Genomic DNA, 25,669 nt, shown 5'->3' on the forward strand with positions numbered 1-25,669 from the left:
TATCCTTGAGGGCGCCTCAAATTTACCAGTCTTCCCGATAACATTGAGGACAGCGTGGCATATCAGGAATGTTCTTATAGATGTTTTTTGTCAAAGTTAAGCGCAGGAAGATTCACTAGACCCATAAATCGTACATAAGAATACTCCAGATTCCATAAATGTACAGACCAAATAAAAGCAAGTGGTCATTCATACCAAATGAGCCAGACAGATTAAACCACATGCTTTTCCAATGTTTTTCCTGAGGAAAGTCTGCCAAGAACTTTAAAACGGAAAAGAAACACTTCCACACTTTTTTTTTTTTCTTTGCGACCATGAATCATGTAAAAATCACATAAGCTGCATTTCCCATAATCCCAGGTTTGGCTCGGCGAGCCTCCCTATCTTCCCTCCCTCAGGTCTCCTGGTTACAGGGCCGCTCCGCAGACTGTGGTCTGGATGTCTTCCAGGGAAGTCTGATTCCCATCGTGGGTTTGATAGTCTAATTGTGCGTAGCAGTTTTATCTCTCCATGGGTAATTGCATTCTTGAAGTGTATCTTGCTTGCGCCACTTCACTGCACCTAACACTTTGGCTTAACCTTCTCAGTAAACGCTACCTGCAATTTGTTTTCTAAACTGTGGCAGACTGCAGGGCTAATTTGGGGTGGACCTGTGCAACCATTGCAGATCCTACTATCCCCCCCCCTCTCACAAGCCTTACGGTGATACAATGGCTTACTGTACAATAAAAACTGTTGTGCTTTTCCACGGTCAACAGATAAAGAGCTGTCACGATGCTACTATTCTTACCATGGAATTCCACTCACACCCACACTCACACCCACACACACACACACATACATACACACACTCACACATACACACATACACACACTCACACACACACACTCACACTCTCACATACACACACATACACACACACATACACATACACACACTCACACTCACACACACTCACACCCACACACACACACATATGCACACACATACATACACATAAACTCACACACACACACTCACACTCACACATACTCACACACACACACACACACACACACATACATGCACTCACACACACACACACACACACACACACACACACACACACACAGACACACACACAGACACACAGACACACACACACAGCTAGCTGTTATGAGAGACCAGGCTAGCTAGCTAGCTAAATTAGCTGGTTACAAATGCACCAGAGCATTGTCGTAATGAGTGAAAACATCATAGCAGTCAACATCCAATATAAAGTGAGCTAGCAGAACACAACAATAGGCTGTCAGATTTATTGATTGCAATGCAGCAGGTAGAATGTCAAAATGATGGCTGATGGCGATTGCTGACATTGATGGCTGCAGTGGTAACTTGGGGAAGTCAGAGCTGTCCTCATATCGCTCAGGCTAGGCACATTAGGTTCCCTGATATCTGTATGCTAACGTTACCATATTTCCCTGGGAGTGTCATGTGATCACCTGGATGGGTGGCCGCCCATAAAACAGTCTCTGCGTTCAAGGGTGGAGTTTGAGCGTCTGTTACCTTCTGGGAAACAGGCTGGAGATTCAATTGGACGTGTTCGTTTTGAGAAGTTTTGCCCCATATTTAGGAAAAGGCTACACTGAAAGTGATTTAGAAAATACCTACAAACATAATTTAAGCATTTAATCCAAATAAACTCAAATGAAAAATCAGTGACAGTGCTCCTTTAAGCCCTGCCTGAAATATAATTTCACGCAAATCATTTCAATCAAAAAACCCACACAGACACATACACAGTAGCAACAACCAACTCAAAAGATCTCTAGTTGCAGAATCCACATCATCATCAAATAAGATCACCTAATGAACTGTACCTGCAACTGCAGGCTCTGTCTATGTGTGGATGGGTATAGCATAGGGCCACTTTTACTGATGGTACAGCATAGAGGCACTTTTACTGATGGTATAGCATAGGGCCACTTTAACTGATGGTACAGCATAGGGCCACTTTAACTGATGGTATAGCATAGGGCCACTTTAACTGATGGTATAGCATAGGGCCACTTTTACTGATGGGTATAACATAAGGGCCCTCTAAAATATGTGGTAATTCAAGAGACCCAAAAAGGTTCTCTTATATGCTGACCTAACAGTGCATGAGATTGCTCTTACATCTGGCAGAGGAATGTTCTACAAAATGGAAATTTGGCACAGTAGAGGGAATGACGGCAGAAGGCCAAATAGCACACAGAGATAAATTAATAAACACAATCCTGTGTTCTGCAATATTTTTAAGCAAACCTGTACTATTTGTTATATAAATATGGACATCGACCAAAAATCAACTCTGAGTTCAGATTCCCCCACTTATCAGCGTGCTATAAGTGCAGCTGAAATATGTGTGCATTAATACAGACATTTTTTGTCCTGATGTGCATGGTTCATGTACTATGCAAAACACTCAAGCCTGGATTTAATCAATGTTTTTTCTTTAAAACTGAATCAGAAATAATTGCAATAGTATTTTTTTCCAATGCAAAATTTGACAAGTTCAGATCAGAACAAAATTGCCTCCAAAATGTGAATAAAAAAGTTGCATTTACATGTAATTGCAAGTCAAAATTTAGGACAAATGGTGATTGAAACCACATCTCCGTCTTCTAGAACACTAGATCTTCTCAGTGCGGTTATATATGTAAAAAATAATTGATTTCAACTCCAAATAAAACAGACTGGACTGAACGGACAGTTTCTTGCATGACTTGTATTCCAGCACGTAGACTTGCGTTTGACACTGAGTTTACAATGAGAGGGAATTGACTGGCATTGAAAATGGCCCTGACCTCTTCATTCCGAGGCCTTTCACATCCAGATGAGACATTGAGACTGTCAAGGTTTCCCTTGCACGTCTTTGTCGGTGTGATGCCTTTTGCTGATGTTTGGCAAGCCCCTACCTGACCTCTGTCTCTCTTAAGAAACAAAATGGATGAATGTCTGTTTAATACTGACTCTGGAATGTACGCTAGGCTGACCAGAAAGTGCAGCACTGATGCCTGAATGTTTTTCAAAGACCTGAAAACCACCTTGCTGAAAACAACAGCTCAAGCTATGTTTTGAAGCAGCTGGGAGCTGGTTGATCAGTTCAGACCAGCACCATACTGAACATGGTTTGACCAGATCAAGGTAGGTTTTGAAACAGCTGGTAGCTGGTCATTTCCAGCTAGTCATAGCTGGATTTTACAGCAGGGCATGGCCCTCAAAAAGAGAACCACAGACGCCAAACTAAGAACCACAGGTACTAAACTAACCAAAAATCTGCGAGTTGCATTTCCCTTCCTTCAGCATTTCGCACACTGGCACTATGCAGGTTGTCTGGCATTAGGAAGGTTCTCCCGCTGCTCTGCCCTCTCTCACCAGCTGCTCCCCGTCTCGCCCGCCTGGCCCTGACTGTGTTAGCACACTGCTGTAGAGCCCTGACTGTGTTAGCACGCTGCTGTAGAGCCCTGACTGTGTTAGCACGCTGCTGTAGAGCCCTGACTGTGTTAGCACACTGCTGTAGAGCCCTGACTGTGTTAGCACACTGCTGTAGAGCCCTGACTGTGTTAGCACGCTGCTGTAGAGCCCTGACTGTGTTAGCACGCTGCTGTAGAGCCCTGACTGTGTTAGCACGCTGCTGTAGAGCCCTGACTGTGTTAGCACGCTGCTCTAGAGCCCTGACTGTGTTAGCACGCTGCTGTAGAGCCCTGACTGTGTTAGCACGCTGCTGTAGAGCCCTGACTGTGTTAGCACGCTGCTGTAGAGCCCTGACTGTGTTAGCACGCTGCTGTAGAGCCCTGACTGTGTTAGCACGCTGCTGTAGAGCCCTGACTGTGTTAGCACGCTGCTGTAGAGCCCTGACTGTGTTAGCGGGCCATGACTGTGTTAGTGGGCTGCTCTAGAGCCCTGACTATGTTAGCAGGCTGCTGTAGAGCCCTGACTGTGTTAGCGAGTTTCTGTAGAGCCCTGACTGTGTTAGCGGGCCCTGACTGTGTTAGCGGGCCCTGACTGTGTTAGCGGGCCCTGACCGTGTTAGCGAGTTGCTGTAGTGTCCGTACCAGCAGCTGTGCCAATGGCAGGGCCGGCATGTTCTAGCTGGCTGCTGTTCCCTTTCTACCACACGTGAGCCAGGGAGCTATGCCAGTTTTTCCACATGTGGAGGGTGTGGGGTTTTTCCACATGTGGAGGGTTTGGGCCCTGGTGTAAAATGCAGCTATGAAATGACCAGCTACCAGCTATTTAAAAACATAGCTTTAACTGTTTTTTGGATTACCCAAATGTGGAGAGTGTGGGGTTTACCCACATGTGGAGAGTGTGGGGTTTACCCACATATGGAGAGTGTGGGGATTACCCACATCTGAAGGGTGTGGGGATTACCCACATGTGGAAAGTGTGGGGATTATCCACATGTGAAGGGTGTGGGGATTATCCACATGTGGAGAGTGTGAGGATTATCCACATGTGAAGGGTGTGGGGATTATCCTCAAGTGAAGGGTGTGTTGATTATCCACATGTGAAGGGTGTGGGGATTATCCACATGAGGAGGGTGTGGGGATTATCCACATGTGAAGGGTGTGGGGATTACCCACATGTGAAGGGTGTGGGGATTACCCACATGTGGAGAGTGTGGGGATTATCCACATGTGAAGGGTGTGGGGATTATCCACATGTGAAGGGTGTGGGGATTATACACATGTGAAGGGTGTGGGGATTATCCACATGTGGAGAGTGTGGGGATTATCCACATGTGAAGGGTGTGGGGATTATCCACATGTGAAGGGTGTGGGGATTATCCACATGTGGAGGGTGTGGGGATTATCCACATGTGGAGGGAGAGGAGGGCGGGGGTCCCGGGGCCACGGTGAGGCCAGGCCTCCTGTTCTTACCGAGAGGGCCTGCGCCGTGACTCCACGCTCTTGGAGGACTTTGTCGAACCCTGAAACCAAACACAGCGTATATAGACTTAAACAGAATTCAGTCACAACATCAGAAACACAAACAAAACACTCAATAAGCCAGACATCAGTTTGAAAGGGTGAAATTTAAATATATTTCATAAAATCAGAGGTGTGAATCATTTGCAAGTGATGGTGAGTTTCCACTCGAAACAGTAATGATTATGCGTTCATGTGTGCGTACCTGCATTTCTGAGTGTGTGTATGTCTCTGTAAATGTGTTTTGTTATAAAGCAATTAAATAATTTTTCTTCCCAAGGAAAATTACAATCATTGGCAAATGAATCACAACACTGTAAAATCTTGCCAAATTGGGTTTCACACACACCCAACACATAGCAACACACATAAACACCCAGAAACAGGATAACTAATACACAAACACAGAAGCACACAGTATGATTTTCTACTAATGAACAATCAGTATGAGTGTGTGAACGTGTTGTGTATGCAAGAGTGTGTGTGTGTGTGTGTGTGTAAGGGGAGACCGCTGAGAAATAGTGAATCACAAAACACAAACAAATGGAAGAAATTATTCAGCGCAGGCAGACTGGGCAGAGCCCAGAGCATCATTAGGTTCATCACTGATTCAGCCCAGGGTCAAAGTAACTATTACAGTAAAGTACCCATGGCTGGTTTAGCATTCACAGTGACTATTACAGTAAATAACAGTGGCTGGTTAGTATCCTCAGTGACTATTACAGTAAAGTAAGAGTGGCTTATTTTGCATCCTCAGTGACTATTACAGTAAAGTACCTGTGGCTGGTTAGCATATGCAATTACTATTACAGTAAAGTAACAGTGGCTGGTTAGCAGATGGAATGACTATGACAGTAAAGTAACAGAGGCTGGTTAGCATATGCAATGACTATTACAGTAAAGTACCTGTGGCTGGTTAGCATATGCAGTGACTATTACAGTAAAGTAACAGAGGCTGGTTAGCATATGGAATGACTACTACAGTAAAGTAACAGTAGCTGGTTCAGCATCCTTGGTGACTATTACAGTAAAAGTGGCTGGTCAGCACTATGTACAGACTATTACATTAAATGCCACAGAGGGTTATGGTTTGCAAAATCTTTTAACGCAAAAAACATTAAGTAAAGTTGAAATGAAGGGTAAAATAACAGTAAAAAATGTGCTCTCTCTCTCTCCTCCTTGATATCCAGACATACAGTTAACCACAGAACCACAATACAAGCACTAGTTCTGCCTTCTCTGTCTGTTGCTCAGTTCTGTCTGACAGGAACCTACAATGGTAATTTGTTTGGATGAATCCTTTGCTTTTCCCAAAGAAACATTTTAACAGACCCGCATGTAGAACGAGTCTGGATAGAGTTTGCGTACAGACGCAACAGTGTTTCATAATAAACATTTCAATATGATGGAGTATGAGGATCGTGCCAGGGTGCCGTTCGATGATTCTGCCTAAGGAGGACTGCAGAGACAGAAATCACAGAAAACATCCTCTTCGCCCCTCAATGATGCAAGACCAAGGTCAAATCACATCCAGTTCTTGTCAAAACTGGCCAATTCAACTTGTGAAAGGCTTTTGAAAACATTTCGTGTTTTTCACAAAGCTGCCTTCTAGTTCTAAATCTCCGTGAAGAGGAAGCTGTTTGTGACATCAAAAATTATACACTAGTGTGTGGCCAATATGAAGATGGGCGTCAAAAAACAGAGATGGTCTTCATTTAGCAAACACATAGCACTAGTTAATCCAAAGAAGCAGAATAGACACAAACCGATGAAATAAAATGGACTGGCTGAAATTGGACTCCAATTTCTCGTGTGGAGGTGAATTTGATGGGGGTGGGAGTTTTGAAGGTTATGAGTCAGATCAGGCAGACAGACTCTGGTTCCTTCTTGACTGAATCCCACGATCACATGGCGTTGATGGAGTTGGAGATGAATACACATGTACAGCTTTGTGTGATCTTCGCTGGGTGCAGCATAACATGTTATTATCGCACAGCTTTTGTGCTCTACATCACTCCATTTGTTCCATTGTTCCGGGACATAGTTTTTAACGTACGGTAACAACATCACTCTTCCAAAACCCATAATTCTGTCCGTGAAAAGCAGAACCAGATGTGCTCTGGACTATAAGTGTGAGCTGAAAATCACATCTAAAAACGTATATCACGCGCGGTGGATTATGGACTCTCGAGTGGAACTACGCGGGATGCGTCGAGCAGAAGATGTGGGAGCGTGCAGGGGCGACCTCGCCCCCCTGGCCCCCCCCCCCCCCAGGCCAGCACACCTCCCAGAAAACTAACTCCAGGTTTCCCAAACCTCCCAGTCCCCCGTGCCCAATGAAAACACAGCGGCTCCCAGCCACCGCTCGCAACTCCAAACTTTCAACATTTCCTTAATCAGCCAGCAATTACCAGCCGGGAGAAACGGCCAAAGAGGAGGGTAGGGGGTGGAATACTCATCTCTATTATCAAAAGCAGCTGCGAACACCGCTCACAAGCAGACCCAAGAAATTAAACAGACGGATGGAGGGGGAGGGAGAGCGAGAGAGGGAGAGGTTTTCGCCGAGAACACAGAGTACAGGCGAGAGCGTAAGAGTGGAAAAGGTCCCGGCCCCGCGCCCCGGCTCCGCGGTGCCGACCCCGCGACCCTACCTTGAACAGGTACCCCGTGCTCCACCGCCAGGCGTTGCGCAAGGAGGACAGCCGCCTCCGCACGGAGCCCGACGGGTTCATGGTGGAGCTGCTCCTGTCACTGTGCATCCTCCCCGCCCGACGCCCGCTTCACCCCTCTCTCCAAAAAAACAGAAAGGGCTCTATTTCTGACCCAAACTGTTTATGGGACGCCACATGCTTGGATAGGTCCAGAGCGCACTCTCTCTCGTTCCCTCTCGCTCTCTCTCGCCGTCTCTCTCTCTCTCCCTCCCCCTCTCTGACTCGTTCTCTCCTCCCTCTTTCCCATGCTGTGTTTTGCTGGGCTCCAGATTTTCTGCGAACAACGCCCCCCCCCCTCCCGCCCCGCCCTGTGGTCCCCGCTGGGGTCAAACGCTTGTCAGCTGACTGCGGGGATCCCGGGCATATCATCCACAGCCTGTCCCACGCTTAACCCCTTTACCACCACACCTCCTCTCTGCTTCTCACACTCTCTACGGCTGGGGGTGTGAGTGTGTGAGCATGTGAGTATACATGCATGTGCACACACTGTGCTGCATGTCTGTGTGCATGAGTGTGTAATGTATATGTGTGGGTGTTAGTTTGTGAAAGAGTGTGTGTGGGTGTGTGTGTGTCTGCGTGTGTGTATGTGGGTGTGTGTGTGTCTGCATTTGTGTAAGTGGATGGGTGTGTGTGTGTCTGCGTGTGGGTAAGTGGGTGTGTGTGTGTCTGCGTGTGTGTATGTGGGTGGGTGGGTGTGTGTGTGTCTGCGTATGTCTATGTGGGTGTGTGTGTGTCTGCATGTGTGTATGTGGGTGGGTGTGTGTGTGTCTGCGTGTGTGTATGTGGGTGTGTGTGTGTCTGCTTGTGTGTAAGTGGGTGGGTGTGTGTGTGTCTGCGTGTGTGTATGTGGGTGTGTGTGTGTCTGCGTGTGTATGTGGGTGGGTGTGTGTGTGTCTGCGTGTGTGTATGTCAGTGTGTGGGCTGAAACACTCCCCATCCCCACTCTGGTCACATCGGGGCAAAACCAAACACAGCGACCGCAGCCTGCAGACCCCAGGAAAGAAGCTGATTATCCCCCAAACACAAAAAGCACAGCCTCACACCAACACTGTACTGAGAGTTCACCCAACGCAGCACACAGAACGCTCTGCCCTGAGGCTGCCAGGTGAATCAATCTAAAGCCATGGGAGCAAAAACAGTGAGCTTTTGCACCATGAAGCCAGCACTGGAGAACACACCAATCATATGAGGGTATATTTTCAGACCCTGGCAGTGTGGGCCGGCGGTCTCATGGCTCTGGAATGCCAGTTTTGCCACAATTGGATGCCCGTGACTCTGCCAGGAGCGGTGTGTCCCATGATCCTCCTCACACAGCTGGGATATGGATAATTCTGCCCAAACACTCAACCTTTCCTTTCCTCTCTCCCTCTCCCACTGCGCATAGCACAACGTACAAACCACACAACTCACACACTGCAAAACTCACAAACCTCATAAGTCACACACTGCAGAACTCACACACCACACAACCGACACACAGCACAACTCACAAAGCACACAACTCACACACCACACAACTCACAAACCACGCAAGTCACACACCACACAGCTCACAAACCACACAAGTCACAAACCACACAACTCACACACCACACAACTCACAAACCACACAACCAACACACAGCACAACTCTCATACACACATGCAACTGTGTGCAATGACGGGAGAGAATATGTTTATACTCCGAATAACAACAAGGAGTCATTTACAGCAACAAGAGGTCACACCTAGCGACAAGAATTCATGCCTAGCAACAAGATGTCACTGAGTAACCACTAAGTAACACCAAGTAAGGGCTCTTCCCAATCGCCTGATTCATCCCCTCCTTCTTCCTTTCCTTGCAATCTTCCCTTGCTCCTAGCTCCCCCAACCGGGGAGGCAAGGGAAGGAAGGGAGAAAAGGATATGAAGATGGAGGAATCGAGAAAGCGTGGATTAGGCGAATGGAATGTTCAGTTTGACACCACGTCAGTTATAGATGTGGCAGTTGGGGAGAGGTGGATCCACAGGTCGATAACTTACACGTCACGCATTTCCTTCTTCAAGAATTCTTCAGGGGCCTCCTAGCTCCTGGTTCCAGGCACTTTGAAGGAACAGTTATGAGTTGGAATGTCCCTAAAGTTCGTAAACCGCGATCGACTTCCAGGCCAAGCGAGGAAAAAGGAGGGGGTTATTCCAATCACTTATTTTATCAGTGTTCCTCGATCAAGGTCCGCCAACTTTAAGAACACTTCATTCCGTAAACTTCTCCTGGAGGATGCCTCAGCGAGGACCCTTTGTGGAAGTATTTTTATTAGAACACATAAATAAGCCCTCTCCCCACTCTCATAAATAAGCCCTCCTCCCACTCTCATAAATAAAGGTATGAAAAGGTACAATTGGCTGTCATTGGGGTGGTACCCTATAGGTGCAAAGAATTGTACACAAAGTACACCAGTAATATATAACTAATTTGTACCTTTTTTGCTTGGTAAATGTACTCGTTCGAACCCAAAGAGAACATTACTGTACTTTCAGGGTACATTTGGGAAATTTGATCCTTGAAGAACAAAAATGTACCTCTACTGCCACTTTATTTCTGAGAGAACGTCTGCCACATCTGAAACTGAAGTGGCTTCAAACTGACTCTTGACTGAACAAGGACATTCATCAGCCCAATACACGCTTCCTCATTTCCACCGGCCTCAAGACCTTTCCTCACAGCCCGACCTCACGTCCTCTCTTGGGCAGAGCTAAGGAGTGAGGGAAGGACTCAAGGAAGAAACACAAGGAGTGAAAATAAGGGATTGGAATGGGCCCAAGGAGTCATGTACAGCAACAAGAAGACATGCCTAGCAACAATGAGTCACGCTGAGCAAGCACGTGTCTCTTCACAAGCCATCAGTGTGCCAGGGTTTGACAACCTGGCGCTAGAGCAGACCACCAGTGGCTAGACCATCTATTTTGCCTTCCCTAAAAAGCTGATCGTGGATTCAGCTGTCTGCTCAAAGGCCGTGGTAGTGCCCATTTGGACCCCGCTGGCCACAGCTGTAGCGATGGCAAGCTGTTGCTGCACGCTCGCTAGCTGGGCGGTCTCCATGCTGAAGTTTCATGGTTTAAAATGTCCTTCAGCCACCTTGCAAAGGTCTCTGTACTGAACCTGTCCTGCCACAGGCTAAATCCCACACAAAGCACTGCTGTGAAACATGCAATGCAGAACCTATTCTTAATTCAAAGTTACATTAAATATGTAATGAGGTCACCACACAAGCTGTATTGTCCATTACTGGTACAGACAGAACGGCGCATTCAGAGGCCATTCACATGCATGCACAAACACACACACGATGTAAACATATTCCACACAAACACACACACACACACGTAAACATATTCCACACAAACACACACACGATGTAAACATATTCCACACAAACACACACACACGTAAACATATTCCACACAAACACACACACACACGTAAACATATTCCACACAAACACACACACGATGTAAACATATTCCACACAAACACACACACGATGTAAACATATTCCACACAAACACACACACACGTAAACATATTCCACACAAACACACACACGATGTAAACATATTCCACACAAACACACACGATGTAAACATATTCCACACAAACACACACACGATGCAAATATATTCCATGCAAACACACACACACATAAACATATTCCACACAAACACACACACACACACACACGTAAAAATATTCCACACAAACACGCACACACACACACACACACACACATATTCACACATGAACATGTACACACATATGTGCACACAGATGGTTTGAACTACGAATACATGCATGTTTGCTTGTCATGTCCTTGATTTAGACCCTGTGTAATACGTTTATAGTTTTAAAGCAGAGATCCTCTCGAGAGATAAGATCTCTGGGTGACAGTATTCCATCTTTGGTTTAGTCGGCTTCATATTCAGTTTGAGAACGGAAGTATTGCATTCCTCACTGGGAATTCATTCTCAAATCTAAGACACCGCCCACATCTCTGAAGAAGCAAGGGCACATCTCGGGTGAGTTTGCATGAACGTATGAGCATGCATATCACACACACCATTCCTCTATACACACTGTCCTCTCTCCCCTGCTGTAAAATCCAGCTATGACCAGCTTGAAATTAACAGCTACCAGCCGTTTCAAAACATAGCTTGAGCTGGTCAAATCATGTTGACTAAGGAGCTGGTCTGAACTGGTTAACCTAGCTTGAGCTATTTTTTCAGCAGGGTGACACACACTCCAGCCCTGTGTCCATGCTGTGGTGTGACGCGGTCCAATCACGCGGCCAGTCTGGGATCATGCGGAGTAAAACTCTGAGGTGTGTTTAGATGAACGCCACAGGGCCCCCACTCTTAGTCATATGCAGCTGTGATGTGGTTGAATATGGAGGGCAAATGCGACAGAGGGGTGGGGGGGCAGACAGAACCAGGCAACCCCCCCCCCCCTTTCACCCCAAACGCGTGAGCGCATCACGACTGGAGCTGTTCTCCCTGGACATCTGTCCTAATTCACCTCCATTTACGCAACGGCCGAGCATGACTTCATTGTTCCTCGATAAAAACATGAGGTTTCGCAACACTGCTGATTTGAGCTGGAAAACAGGAGGCCTTCAGGAGGGTTAATCTGGAGCGGAGCACAGGAACTGAGCCAGGCTATTGAATACAGATCCACTCACTGATATCACAAATAAACGTTTTACTGTTGACTGAAAACTGTGAAAATACTGCCCTGCTGAAAAAAACAAGGTAGACAAGCTACCCAGCTATACCAGCATTATGACCAATTTAGCCACGCTTGGTTGACCAACTCATACCCAGCTAGACCAGTTTCATGACCAGCTTGCATGCACACTCACACACTAGCACACACACACACACACACACACACACACACACACACACACACACTGGCACACTAGCAGACATACAAGCATGCATACACACACACACACACACACATGCATACTCACACACTGACACACACACACACACACATGTTTTCATTGCAACACTGGGCATGGAGACTACCGATAAAAACATAAAGGAAAAAGGAGAGCAAAGGGGCTCCAGTCAAGTGTTAAAGGGAGGGACAGTATTAACACTAGAAAGGCCAGAGCTGATGGCATTGGGCATTTGGATTGTAACATTAAAATTACTTCAACGCTGTAAATGCAATACTCTCCTCCTTCTATGTCAATTGCTCAATCAAGCGCTATCAAAACTAAGTTCAGCACATATAATTAAACAATACCCTGGTGTAAAATTTAGCTATGACCAGCTTGAAATAACAGCTACCAGCTGTTTCAAAACATAGCTTGTGCTGTTTTTTTCAGCAGCGTACTAATTCATTGCAATTGTTTATTGAAGCTGATAAAGATTGTAATTGTGGGCATTGTAGAGATAGAAATGATATGTTTAGCCTGTAACAAATCCGCTTTAATTTAGAAATGTTGAAAATGATTCAGTTTTGTCAAGAACTCCTGGAATGTTATTTCAAGAAAACAGTTTTCAGACATTTGGTTTCGTAATCTCTATGAAATTATGTGAATATTATGTGTGTGCAGGAATCAGTGCTGTAATGGTGAACAAGCCTGGCGCTCACTATTTGTGGTGAGTAAAATCCCTGAGCTTTCTAGTTTCAGGGTGTGAATCGGGTATGAAACAGGGTGTGAATCGGGTATGAATCAGGGTGTGAATTGGGTGTGAAACAGGGTGTGAATCGGGTGTGAAACAGGGTGTGAATCGGGTGTGAAACAGGGTGTGAATCGGGTGTGAAACGGGTGTGAAACAGGGTATGAAACAAGGTGTGAATCGGGTGTGAAACAGGGTATGAAATGGGGGTGCAGTATGAACAGCAGCACATACTTACCATGGTCTCTACATGCTTCAGTGGGACATCACTGCTGGGAGGCTGTGGGAAGAAGGAGACAGATTAGACAGTGATCCAGTAGTCTGAGTGAGTCTGTAGCCCAGGTGAGCTATCAGAGTCTGTAGCCCAGGTGAGTTATCAGAGTCTGCAGCCCAGGTGAGCTATCAGAGTCTGTAGCCCAGGTGAGTTATCAGAGTCTGTAGCCCAGGTGAGTTATCAGAGTCTGTAGCCCAGGTGAGCTATCAGAGTCTGTAGCCCAGGTGAGTTATCAGAGTCTGTAGCCCAGGTGAGTTATCAGAGTCTGTAGCCCAGGTGAGTTATCAGAGTCTGTAGCCCAGGTGAGCTATCAGAGTCTGTAGCCCAGGTGAGTTATCAGAGTCTGTAGCCCAGGTGAGTTATCAAAGTCTGTAGCCCAGGTGAGCTATCAGAGTCTGTAGCCCAGGTGAGCTCACAGAGTCTGTAGCCCAGGTGACCTATCTGAGTCTGTACCCCAGGTGAGCTATCTGAGTCTGCACCCCAGGTGAGCTATCAGAGTCTGTAGCCCAGGTGAGCTCACAGAGTCTGTAGCCCAGGTGAGCTATCGGAGTCTGTACCCAAGGTGAGCTATCAGAGTCTGTAGCCCAGGTGAGCTATCAGAGTCTGTAGCCCAGGTGAGCTCACAGAGTCTGTAGCCCAGGTGAGCTATCGGAGTCTGTACCCCAGGTGAGCTATCGGAGTCTGTACCCCAGGTGAGCTCACAGAGATGGGACCATCAGAGCGAGAGAATCAGTCCTGAGGACTCGCCCGAGTGAGTGTGTGTGTGCGAGCGTAAATATTTAGATTAGGAGGCATTTCTGCTCCATTAGTCAGAGAGAGAGATAGCTGCAGCAGCACCATATACAGCAGTGCAGCACACGGACCAACCCCCCCTCACTGCTCTGACTGCACCCCACACTAAAAAAGCAAGGACACGTCTGTCTCTTAATAGGAAGAAAGGAACAAGGCAGTGCCCAGCTACATGCAAGACTGTGATGTGGCTCAGAGGCGTTGGTCTGGCGTGTCAATGGCTCTCGCTTGGACCGACTGCGGAGCTTCTCCACCGTAGCTCCCCAGCGGTGGAACGACCTCCCCATCCCCACAAGAGCTCCTCACCCGCTGCCCATTTTTCACCGCAGTCTGAAGACTCACCTCTTCACGCCGTACCTTAACTCCTCTGCGGGAGTCCTCTGTCCCCAAATCTTTTGTCACATTTTCAGCTGTCTCAATCTTTAGCTCCTTGTTATATTTTGTAGTTTAATCTAGGACTTTTGAATTTGTATTCATCTTGGTCGATCTACCGTGTGTACTAGACTCATATTCATGGCTTTACAAGCTGATGCTATGTGAATCGTGCCCATTCTGTAGTCTGCTCTATGACCTTGGTATGCAGTGTTTTTTACGTTGCTTTGGATAAAAGCGTCTGCTAAATGTAATGTAATGTAATGGTCTGTAGCAGGACGTTGGCGTCTTTGACGTCAGGGGACGTCTGGGGACACAGGGTCGAGTTGGGAGAGGTTGTTGGGACAGGGCTGTTTGACTGGGTGCCAAAAGAGGGGGGAGGGCATTTAACGGGGGCGGGTAAATGGATTTCCGCCCCGTTAGGCTTGCGTGACTCCTGTTGTTTTAGCTGCGGAACGTCTGGCCAGCGCAGACGTGACGCAGACCGACCGCCTGTCTCCTGGACAAGGGCTCATTTCACTTCACCATCAACCATCTCCTGTGTTACACAACACCTCCCAGATCATATCGCCCCACTCTGATTTCTGTGGAAAATGGCGTCACGCGAACACACTCAACAAGAAGGAGCACAGTTCTTCACAATTCCCAACCCCCCCCCCCTCCCAAAAAAAACCAAAACAACTATAAACACGCAGCTATTCTGTAAAACATAACGACACAACCGCAAGGGACATTGCAACATTACGTTTCTATGAATCTGATTCAGCCTTTAAATATAATCCAGGGAAATGATACCCTAACGCCAGTGTGCTCTTACAGAGCCCAGGACTGTAGCCTCCCAGTCAGCACTCTGATCCTGACAGCCACCTACGAGACCAGCTGCCCCACCGCCCCACCGCTCCACCGTTGTTCTATAAAATCATGTTGGGCTCATTGTTAGCAGTGTACTGAAATCAGAAAGACGTTAGAACTGTGCACACTTGTGTTTCCTTCCATGGCTCTAAGTGTCGGTCACTGCGACAACAGCCATGCTATATTACAGTACAACTACATTCCTCTGCTAGCTTGGCGCAAGAGACACTAACCAGTCAACCAATAAAGGACGGTATGGGAGGGAGTAAACAGAGAATGTGATGCTGATGATAGTGATGGTGATGGTGATAATAATAAAATTGTAATAGCAACCAACACTAAGGTTGTGGATTTCATGTCCTCCCTGGACAGTATTCCCATTTAGGTTTCATGAATTGGACACCCTACTGAAAGATCCAGCTATCCCAGCTTGACCAGCTTGAAAATTGAGCTGGTCAAGCTGGTCATAAGCTAGTCTAGCTGGGTATGAGCTGGTCAACCAGCATGGCCAAGCTGGTCATAATGCTGGTCTAGCTGGGTGTGAACTAGTCAGCCAGCTCCTGCTGGTAGCTTGTTTCAGCTGTCACAAAACATAGCTGGTCCAGCTGAAGCAACCATGTCAAGCTGGGAGCTGGTCTGAACTGGTCCCCATGTCATATGGGAGCTGGCCTGAACTGGTCAACCAGCTACTAACTGATTCAAAACCTAGCTTCAGCTGTTTTTTTCAGCAGGGATCGCTTTCAAGCCTAAAAAGTAGTCTATATCCCATACAGCTGGAAAACAGAATTGTAGCTGAGATCATGACTGGATTACTTGGAAAAGTAAACTATAAAACACAACTTGTGATCTGTACAGTAATAAGCCAGCATTTAGATTTCCTAATAAGCAGCTGAATTGAATAAAAAGTGTTTTTCTTCTCCAAAGAAACAAAACATTCAGATCCTTGTGCCTCTTGTTAATTTATTTATTTGTATTTATTTCTCTCAGTGTCCACCTCGGGGAGCTCTATGAGAAGCTGGGCAGGCCTGTGGCTCAGACACAACACCAGCCATTTTGATTTGCTTCAGACTCCTGCTACTAGTGGGACTTTGGCTTCCACACCAGCTCAGCTCCTGGAAGAATCCATGCCCAGCTTCTGCACAGAGACCTCCCATACAGTGCCCAAATAAAACCTGTGCCCTCCTGTTTTCATTTCCAAAAACACCATGGCCTGTACTCTAATACAGCACACTCGCTCCCTGCTGGACTCCTGTAAAATGTGTTAGAGTTGCTGCTCATTTTGTCTGCGCAGAAAAAGGCAGGGTCAGTCTGTACTGCAGATGATGCTGTTTGCTGGAACATTCTGTTTGTGTCCGCCTGCTGTTTACAATAATTGGCTCCTGGCTGCTGTCCGTTTCTGGCTGTTGCCTGGCATGGTGTTTCACCTTCAGAAAGCGTTTAGAGTCTCTACAGGGCTACTGTACGGTTTCACCTTCAGAAAGCGTTTAGAGTCTCTACAGGGCTACTGTAGGAGACCGTGTTTCACCTTCAGAAAGCGTTTAGAGTCTCTACAGGGCTACTGTACGAGACCGTGTTTCACCTTCAGAAAGCGTTTAGAGTCTCTACAGGGCTACTGTACGGTTTCACCTTCAGAAAGCGTTTAGAGTCTCTACAGGGCTACTGTAGGAGACCGTGTTTCACCTTCAGAAAGCGTTTAGAGTCTCTACAGGGCTACTGTACGAGACCGTGTTTCACCTTCAGAAAGCGTTTAGAGTCTCTACAGGGCTACTGTACGGTTTCACCTTCAGAAAGCGTTTAGAGTCTCTACAGGGCTACTGTAGGAGACCGTGTTTCACCTTCAGAAAGCGTTTAGAGTCTCTACAGGGCTACTGTACGGTTTCACCTTCAGAAAGCGTTTAGAGTCTCTACAGGGCTACTGTACGAGACCGTGTTTCACCTTCAGAAAGCGTTTAGAGTCTCTACAGGGCTACTGTACGAGACCGTGTTTCACCTTCAGAAAGCGTTTAGAGTCTCTACAGGGCTATTGTACGAGACCGTGTTTCACCATCAGAAAAAGGATGTAAATAAATGGCACATTTAACAATTATAATAATAATAATAATAATAATAATAATCATCTTCATTAAGGCTGGGTATTTGTCTTGGCGCAGTGACAGGCAATGTAAAAACAAATCACAGAAAATCTGGGAAGTTTAGTGTCTCTACAGGGCAACGGGATGGCGGTCCCAGCTGTGATTGGCTGGCTGGTGCACAGTGACTAATGCAGCAGTGAGGGGCTGGCGCGGGGCCCGGGGCGCGGGGCCCAGGGTGGGGGTGACGGGGGGTGGGCAGCGGGCTGTCACCCGGACGCGTCACTCCAGCGCGGGAGCCTCCCTTCCGCTGCGCTCAAATTATAGCCCTGTTCCAGAACGGGCTGGAGAAAAGGTAGGGAGTTTCCTCACGAGAGAGCACAGAAATATCCGCCCAGCCTCTTTTACACTAGCCGCAGCTAAAAACAAAACTGCAGTTCCACTGTTTTCAACAGCCTGGGTGAGACCCAGCTTCTTAAAAACACACCCAACTCTTCTGAAATAATAATAATAACAATAATACAAATAATTATTATTATAATTATGATTAATAATAAAATCAGGAGGGCAGCCATTTTGCATTCAAGGCCCATGGACAGCAGTGTGGAGGGGAAGGATTTGTTTCTCTTGTTCCTGTGCCAAATACCGTGCCTAAGGGGGTTCTGGATTAAAGCCCCTCCTCCTGTATCGCTGTGACAAGGAGGGGGGGTGATTAGGCTCCTGGGTCAATAAGGATATGCTTCTGTGCACCCCCCTGGTTTTTAAACACGCCCATTTGTCCTGCATAGGGGCTGCTGGGGTGGGGCAGGATGTCGGCCTGTTTCTGCACTGGGACGGCTGGGGGTTCTCACTGTGGCAGCTGGGTTAGCGCTGGGGGCCAAACTAGCTGCAGGAATGCCAAAAACAGGCTACAAAAAAACCCAGGGAAAACAGCCCCGCGAGCTAGTGTGATCTCACACGGCGAGTCATTCGGAGAAGCACAACTTGCAGCAAAAGAAACAGGTTTAGGGGCTTTTCAGAGTGCATAACTCCTGGCTACACGTTTACATACGTCAATGAAAACTCTGCATGCCGCTAAAAACCAAAAAGTAATTTCATCAAAATAGCATGTGCTTTTCTTTAGATTTATGAGGTAAGGTTGGGAAACTCCCTCCAGAGGCAGGAGCGCTGGGTTTCTGTAGCGGAGAGAGCAGCCGGGGACAGGAGCTAGCGCTAACCACGGCCTGCGCTGCCTCCTGCCGGTCAGACCAGGCCTGGATTCAGATCCCTCACGCCGTGCGCTCGGATCAGCCGCAAACATCTCTGACAGACCACGGGAGAACACAGCCCACGCAACGGGGAGCGAGCGCTACACAGCGCAGCCGAGCGCAGTCGAACACAGCCGAGCGCAGTCGAGCGCAGCCGAACGCAGCCCAATGCTCCCTGTGTGTTTACAGAAGCCTTTTAAGGATGGTCTGCTCACATGCATTCCAGATCAGCCCAAATGCTTCCAGAGCTCTGGGGAGGGGTTCCAGATTCTGATTTGCTTATGAGTCTGATGACATAACATTGCGATGAGAACATTTCTCAAACAGGCTGAGAGCACACTTCTTTTTCCCCAAACAGGTTCTGTCACAGAAAAACATTCCAGCATACAAACCCACTGGCATCACCCAACCCATGGAAAACAACACAAAGAGGGGAGAAGCTTGCTTGTTTTTCTGTTTTTTTATTCTTTTTGATTGCTTTCTTTGTTTTTTTCCTGTGATTGGAAGACATTGTGTGAGTGTGTGCACATGTATGAGCTGTGCGTGAATGAGTGTGTGCATGTGTGTGCATGTATGTGTGTGTGCACATGCGTGCGTGTATGTGTGTGTGTGTATGATTTTCTTAACATATCTTAAATATCTGTACATAACTTCTTAACATATCTTTCTCATATTATCTTCCTTTCTTTTTAAAATACAATACACTTTTTTATGGGTGTGTTTTATTATGTTATAGCAAATCACTTTTAACCTGTGGCCAGGAAATTTGTTTTATTATTATTATTATTATTATTATTATTATTATAATTATTATTATAATCATTATTATATTAAGGTGAAGAACAGTGTCCCCGGTGCTGTTTGGTCTGGCAGGACTGTTTTGAGCTTCCAGTGAAATAGGAAAACCTAAAAAGGAATGCTATTTCCTCCTCCACGGGATCATTTATCCATGTTTTATCGGCTGTTTGAAATAGGAAATTTTGAAAGCAAACTGCTTTAAATTCCAGGGATGTTTAAAATAAATTAGGACCGTTAGAAGTCCAGATCGTCAACATATACTGTCGCACTTTCCGTAAATATTATACTGTGGTCTAGAAGTGAAGTGGAGTTCTATTCCTTGGAATTTGCAGTGAAAATACAGATGTGCCGATAATATGAGCAATAAAGACTGAGCTCAGCTGAGGTCTCTGGACTGTGAGAGAGGGGAAGAAATGGATTTGGGATAAAGGGAGGAATGTCCTCTTATGAGAACTGTCTGTAAAAAGGAGTGCTTCGATGTGACATTTGACCCCGTATTGCTTCTCAAAGCAGATGCTGGATGTCGTGTGGGAGAAGAGTGACCTTTTGGACCTGTGTGGTTTTCTCTCTCGTCACATTCCTCCATCCAGCCAATCAGGAGCCCCCACCCCCGATACCTAAACGCACCGGAGTACACCGCCTTGCCAACTGCAACCCTGGCGTGCACCAACGCTTCCTCTGATTTACTAAAGCTAGAGCCCCCGCCCCCCGCCCCCCGCCCCTCGTCAGTGATACCGACACCAATGACAGCAGGTGAAAAGTAGACCAGAGAGGGAAATTAACAAGTCTGTGCAGGTCAAAGCATCCCTTAAAAACTTCACTGCTGAAGCTGCTACATTACTGAGACGAATATGGCTGTTGAAAATCAAGAAAGGTTCAGTTACTATCTCTTAACGAACCGATAACACACACTGTAGGCCAAGGTGGTTATTACACGCTACAGAACACTGCCATGAGGTAAGACGTGTTAAAACATTCGCCCTATGACTGTAAAGCTTCCCTTCACTCAGTCAGCTCCAAGAATGGCCCATTGTGGAACAAACAGCATTGTGGGATTGCTCTGTGAAGAGGATTTCAGCTGTAACTAGCTGGTCTACTCATGGTCTGTATACAGAGCATGTCCGGTAACACAAATACAGGCCTGGAAAATAAATGCCTCAAACTCTAATGGAAAACTTGGCCCTTGAGACTGCACTGCTGTTATTAAACCGTACAAGCCAAGTATGCAAAGTCATAAACAGTTTTCTAATTGACATGATGTTGCCCATCATTTATGCCGCAGCTAAAGCCATTGCCAAGAAATGCCCTGCCTCTAACCTAGCCGCGTTCCTCCAGGACATGACACAGCAACATGTGTATCAACTGAGAGAGAGAGAGAGAGAGAGAGAGAGAGAGAGAGAGAGAGAGAGAGAGAGACAGAGAGAGAGAGAGAGAGAGAGAGAGAGAGAGAGAGAGAGATAGAGAGATAGAGATAGAGAGAGATAGAGATAGAGAGAGAGAGATAGAGAGAGAGATAGAGATAGAGAGAGATAGAGATATAGAGAGAAAGAGATAGAGAGATAGAGATAGAGATAGAGAGAGAGAGAGAGAGAGAGAGTGAGAGAGAGAGTGCCTAGCCTGTGGCCAAAGGTAAACTCAGGTGTGGGCCAGAGAGACTTAGGGATGTTGGACGGTTGGGGGGGCAGGAGAGAGAGTTTTTGTGTGTTTCTGTACAATATAATATTATTGTGTTGTCCTGCTAATAAAGCAAAATAGAAATGGGAGAGAGAGGGAGGTTAGAGAGAAAGAGAGAGAGATTCCCACACTCTTTACATCCGCAGAGCTAGCAGGATCATGGCCGGTGTGAGCGTGTGTTTGTGGAGTGCGGCTGCCTGCCTGGGGTCTCCTCCCCCCGGAGCGCTGGGGCACAGTGGGTCTGCCCTGTACATTCATTACTCTGCAAACCAGCGTTTTTGTGTAAATTAATTACTCCGCAAACCAGCGTTTTGCAAAAAGAGCCGCTGCCAGACTGTGGTGTGCCCGGAGATGGGCAGCACAGCCCAACAGTGTGTCACCAGCAGGCTGCTGGTGGAAGCGGCGCTAGCCGGCTAGGCTAACATACACCTTCCCCCTGGTCAAATCAAACACAGCAACACACACTGGATATTTATGGAGTGCATGCAGCTCCTTCCTTGCACTTTTGTTAAACATTTTGAAATATATTACATATGAAATATGTAACGGCATACATCGGAGGTGCTTGCAGCTCTGCTGGTGTTTGGTGTCACTCAGTAACTGATCACTTAACTGATCAATTAAAGTGATTGATTGCACAGTTAACCCACCTCACCTGGTTTCCTGAGTCTGAACTGAAAACAAAAACCAGCAGACCCTGAGGCTCTGCAGAACCAAGCATGCAGACCATTTTAAAAGTGAGTAGTTGGTCACAGTAAGCATACATTTCTCATTAAGGGGGTGCGAACTTGGATAGATCGCCCTTTTAAGTACAGGCCAATCACAGTCCGTGGACCTGTGTACCTCTGAGCTGGACTGAGCCAACACAGGTCCCAGGTCAGAGAAGAATAGCGCTCCGTACGGAACATCCTGTTCAGAAGGAGCTGCCAAATGAACCAGAACATCGTGTGATCTGATATTAGCCTTCAGCTGTGTCCATGGAGAACATTTAAGTGAATGCTAAAGTGTATTATAAACAGTTTGGCAGGTGGCAGGTATTAAAGTGTATTATAGACAGTGTGCCAGATATTAAAGTGTATTATAGACAGTATGTCAGGTGGCAGATATTAAAGTGTCTTATAGACAGTATGCCAGGTATTAAAGTGTATTATAGACAGTATGTCAGGTGGCAGATATTAAAGTGTCTTATAGACAGTATGCCAGGTATTAAAGTGTATAATAGACAGGATGTCAGATATTAAAGTGTATAATAGACAGTATGGCAGATATTAAAGTGTATTATAGACAGTATGTCAGGTATTAAAGTGTATTATAGACAGTATGCAGGTATTAAAGTGTATAATAGACAGTATGGCAGATATTAAAGTTTATTATAGACAGTATGTCAGATATTAAAGTGTATTATAGATAGGATACCAGGTATTAAAGTGTATTATAGACAGTATGTCAGGTATTAAAGTCGAAGCCCAAGGTTGGCCCTTTCATCCCCATCATTGAAGATGAACATAAAACCAGCTTAGCTAACACCAGTATGTAGCATCAGCTTATGAATAGGGTCATATAGTCGTAGGGCAGTGTTTTTGCTCAATGTAAAAAATGTGGTAACATTTGGGCAGTAGGGAGTGGACCTTAGTACTACATGTGCACACCACAGAAATGGAACAAAATTAATAATAAAAAGGAACAGATGAGGCTGTTTCAATGACAGGATTACTGCACTCCATTTGAGAAGGGAAGTCCATACACTACATTCTGAAAATGTCAGTCTTTCTCATGAAGGAAGTGCATATTTTGAGTTTGTTTATTTATTTTAAAGATTCTGGGTAAAAGCAGCTGTGCATAAAAAATAAAAGCATGCATCTGGGAGCGCATTTATCCCTGTCTCACTCACTGTTATCTTACCACAGCCTTAAAGGCACACTGTGCAGGAGTTTTAGCCTGGCTGTGGTCCTGTGTTTACAATGAAATGAGTCTTCTTCCCCTTGTCTTCAACCATTTTGCCATTTTTGTCTTGTGGTGAGGGGCTCGGTTTGCGGGACGGAAGCAGGGCAATCCGAGGACCAGGCCTGCTGGTTAAGGAGGCACACACCTGGGCTACGCTTCGGCGGATGAGACTGTGGACATGTAGGAGAGGAAAAAGAGACCAGAGAGAGCTGAGAGAGCTGAGACCAGAGAGACCAGAGAGAGCTGAGAGACCAGAGAGAGCTGAGACCAGAGAGACCAGAGAGACCAGAGAGAGCTGAGACCAGAGAGACCAGAGAGAGCTGAGACCAGAGAGACCAGAGAGAGCTGAGACCAGAGAGAGCGGAGAGAGCTGAGAGCTGAGAGAGCTGAGACCAGAGAGAGCTGAGACCAGAGAGACCAGAGAGAGCTGAGACCAGAGAGACCAGAGAGAGCTGAGACCAGAGAGACCAGAGAGACCAGAGATAGCTGAGACCAGAGAGACCAGAGAGAGCTGAGACCAGAGAGAGCTGAAAAGCTACACGAGTTGGGTTATTTTTCGTTTATTATTTTGGACCAGAACCCGTAAGGAGGAAGGGCGGAGACCTTTGTTGATTGTTCATTTGGGCGTGCGCTCCCCCTCCCTCCAACTTCAGCTGCTTTGGTGTTCCCAGGTTTGGCACCAAATGTCACAGGCTGTGACACACCCCTGGGGGGGGGGGGGAGCAGGGCCCAGGATGATATGGAAATTACGGATCGCACCGACATTTTATTTTCAAGGAGGGAGCACGCCCAAACGAACAATCAACAAAAGTCTTCACCCTTCCTCCTCACAGGGTCCAGTCCAAAATAATAAACTAAAATCATGAATGCAAAGAAAATAACCGACGGCAGAAAGAAGTACACCTTATTTACTCCTGGACTGATTCCCAATGTAGCCCATGTGTGTGCCTCCTTAACCAGTAGATGTGGTCCTCGGATCGCCCTGCTTCCTTCCTGCAAACCGAGCCCCCTTACCACATCTTTATATTTCCGTTTTTTCGATAGCTGTCGCCAGTGAGGAAAAGCGATTCCAAGGTTGACTGGTTTTTCAACAAGCCCCCTAAGATTGTCCATTCACTTCACTGCACTTCTGCTCTTCCCCTCCGCCACTGCAGGAGCTAACTAGCACAATCCACTGCTGAAACCAGATCCTACCCCACAGGCTCTATAGCCACACCAGACCCTTCCACATGCAGAAATATGCATGGTTATTTTGTATTTCCTTGGCAATAATCCTGCATAGTATGCCTTTAATTACTCATTAATTATTTGTAGATGCTAAGCAAACAAAAGGGACTTTCATTCCCACAGTACCATGAGAAGACCTTAAAGGATTTCAAAGGAGAAAATACATTTATTCCAGAGGAACGTGGAAAAAAGCAAAAAGATTTCCTCAAGAGGTCGTGTTAATAGAGCGGGAGTGTTTGTCCGTCTGTCCATTCCTTCTTCATCCACAGCACTGAGTGATGCATCTGCACCTGAGGCAAACCCCCCCTCCACTTCACAATAACAATCTAAGTTCTCCCTGTTTTTCCTCCGTTTTCCCTCCCCCGATCAGCGTCAGACACGATTTAGGGCCCGCATTCCCGCAGCTGATCCCGCTCCAGACCGTGTAAATCTTCCGCTTCTCAAAGGCGGGGAATTCACCAAACATGGAGCGGGAGGCACTTTTCCGTAGCCAACATCGCCCCTGTCCTCATTACTGACATCCTCTCTATCCGCAGAATGATCAACCACGCAGGTATTCAGCAGCCATTAAATCCCTCAGTGAAAGAGCCAGAGTCTTTCTTCTGCTATGTTTCTCTTCTCATTCTCAATAAATAACTGTGAAAACTCATGTTACCTCCACCCAGCGCTGCCCACCGTTGTGTTTGCTACACTTTATACAGACCAGCGCTAACTCTACACTTTATACAGACCAGCACTAACAGACCACTTTATACAGACCAGCACTAACAGACCACTTTATACAGACCAGCGCTAACTCTACACTTTATACAGACCAGCACTAACAGACCACTTTATACAGACCAGCACTAACTCTACACTTTATACAGACCAGCACTAACTCTACACTTTATACAGACCAGCACTAACAGACCACTTTATACAGACCAGCACTAACTCTACACTTTATACAGACCAGCACTAACAGACCACTTTATACAGACCAGCACTAACAGACCACTTTATACAGACCAGCACTAACAGACCACTTTATACAGACCAGCACTAATGCTAAACTTTATACAGACCAGCATCAGGGCTGGGGACGCAG

At 46.5% G+C, this 25,669-nt stretch overlaps 1 protein-coding gene across 9 annotated transcripts in view; it reads right to left on the reverse strand.

The window, feature by feature from the left end:
* tns1b (tensin 1b) overlaps positions 1 to 25,669 on the reverse strand; it is a 254,989-nt gene that overhangs the window by 71,172 nt on the left and 158,148 nt on the right. For 8 of the 9 annotated variants that reach the window (XM_061226942.1, XM_061226946.1, XM_061226944.1 and 5 more), the window contains 2 exons: positions 13,572 to 13,613; positions 4,909 to 4,958 (listed from right to left, as the gene is read on the reverse strand). In XM_061226942.1, coding sequence (XP_061082926.1) covers positions 4,909 to 4,958; positions 13,572 to 13,613 — 92 coding nt within the window. Of the gene's footprint in view, positions 1 to 4,908; positions 4,959 to 7,607; positions 7,708 to 13,571; positions 13,614 to 25,669 lie in introns of those variants that run through there. The other variant, XM_061226949.1, reaches the window with a different exon arrangement.

The sequence above is a fragment of the Conger conger genome, chromosome 17 (genome assembly GCF_963514075.1).
Source record: "Conger conger chromosome 17, fConCon1.1, whole genome shotgun sequence".
Classification (NCBI taxonomy): domain Eukaryota; kingdom Metazoa; phylum Chordata; class Actinopteri; order Anguilliformes; family Congridae; genus Conger; species Conger conger.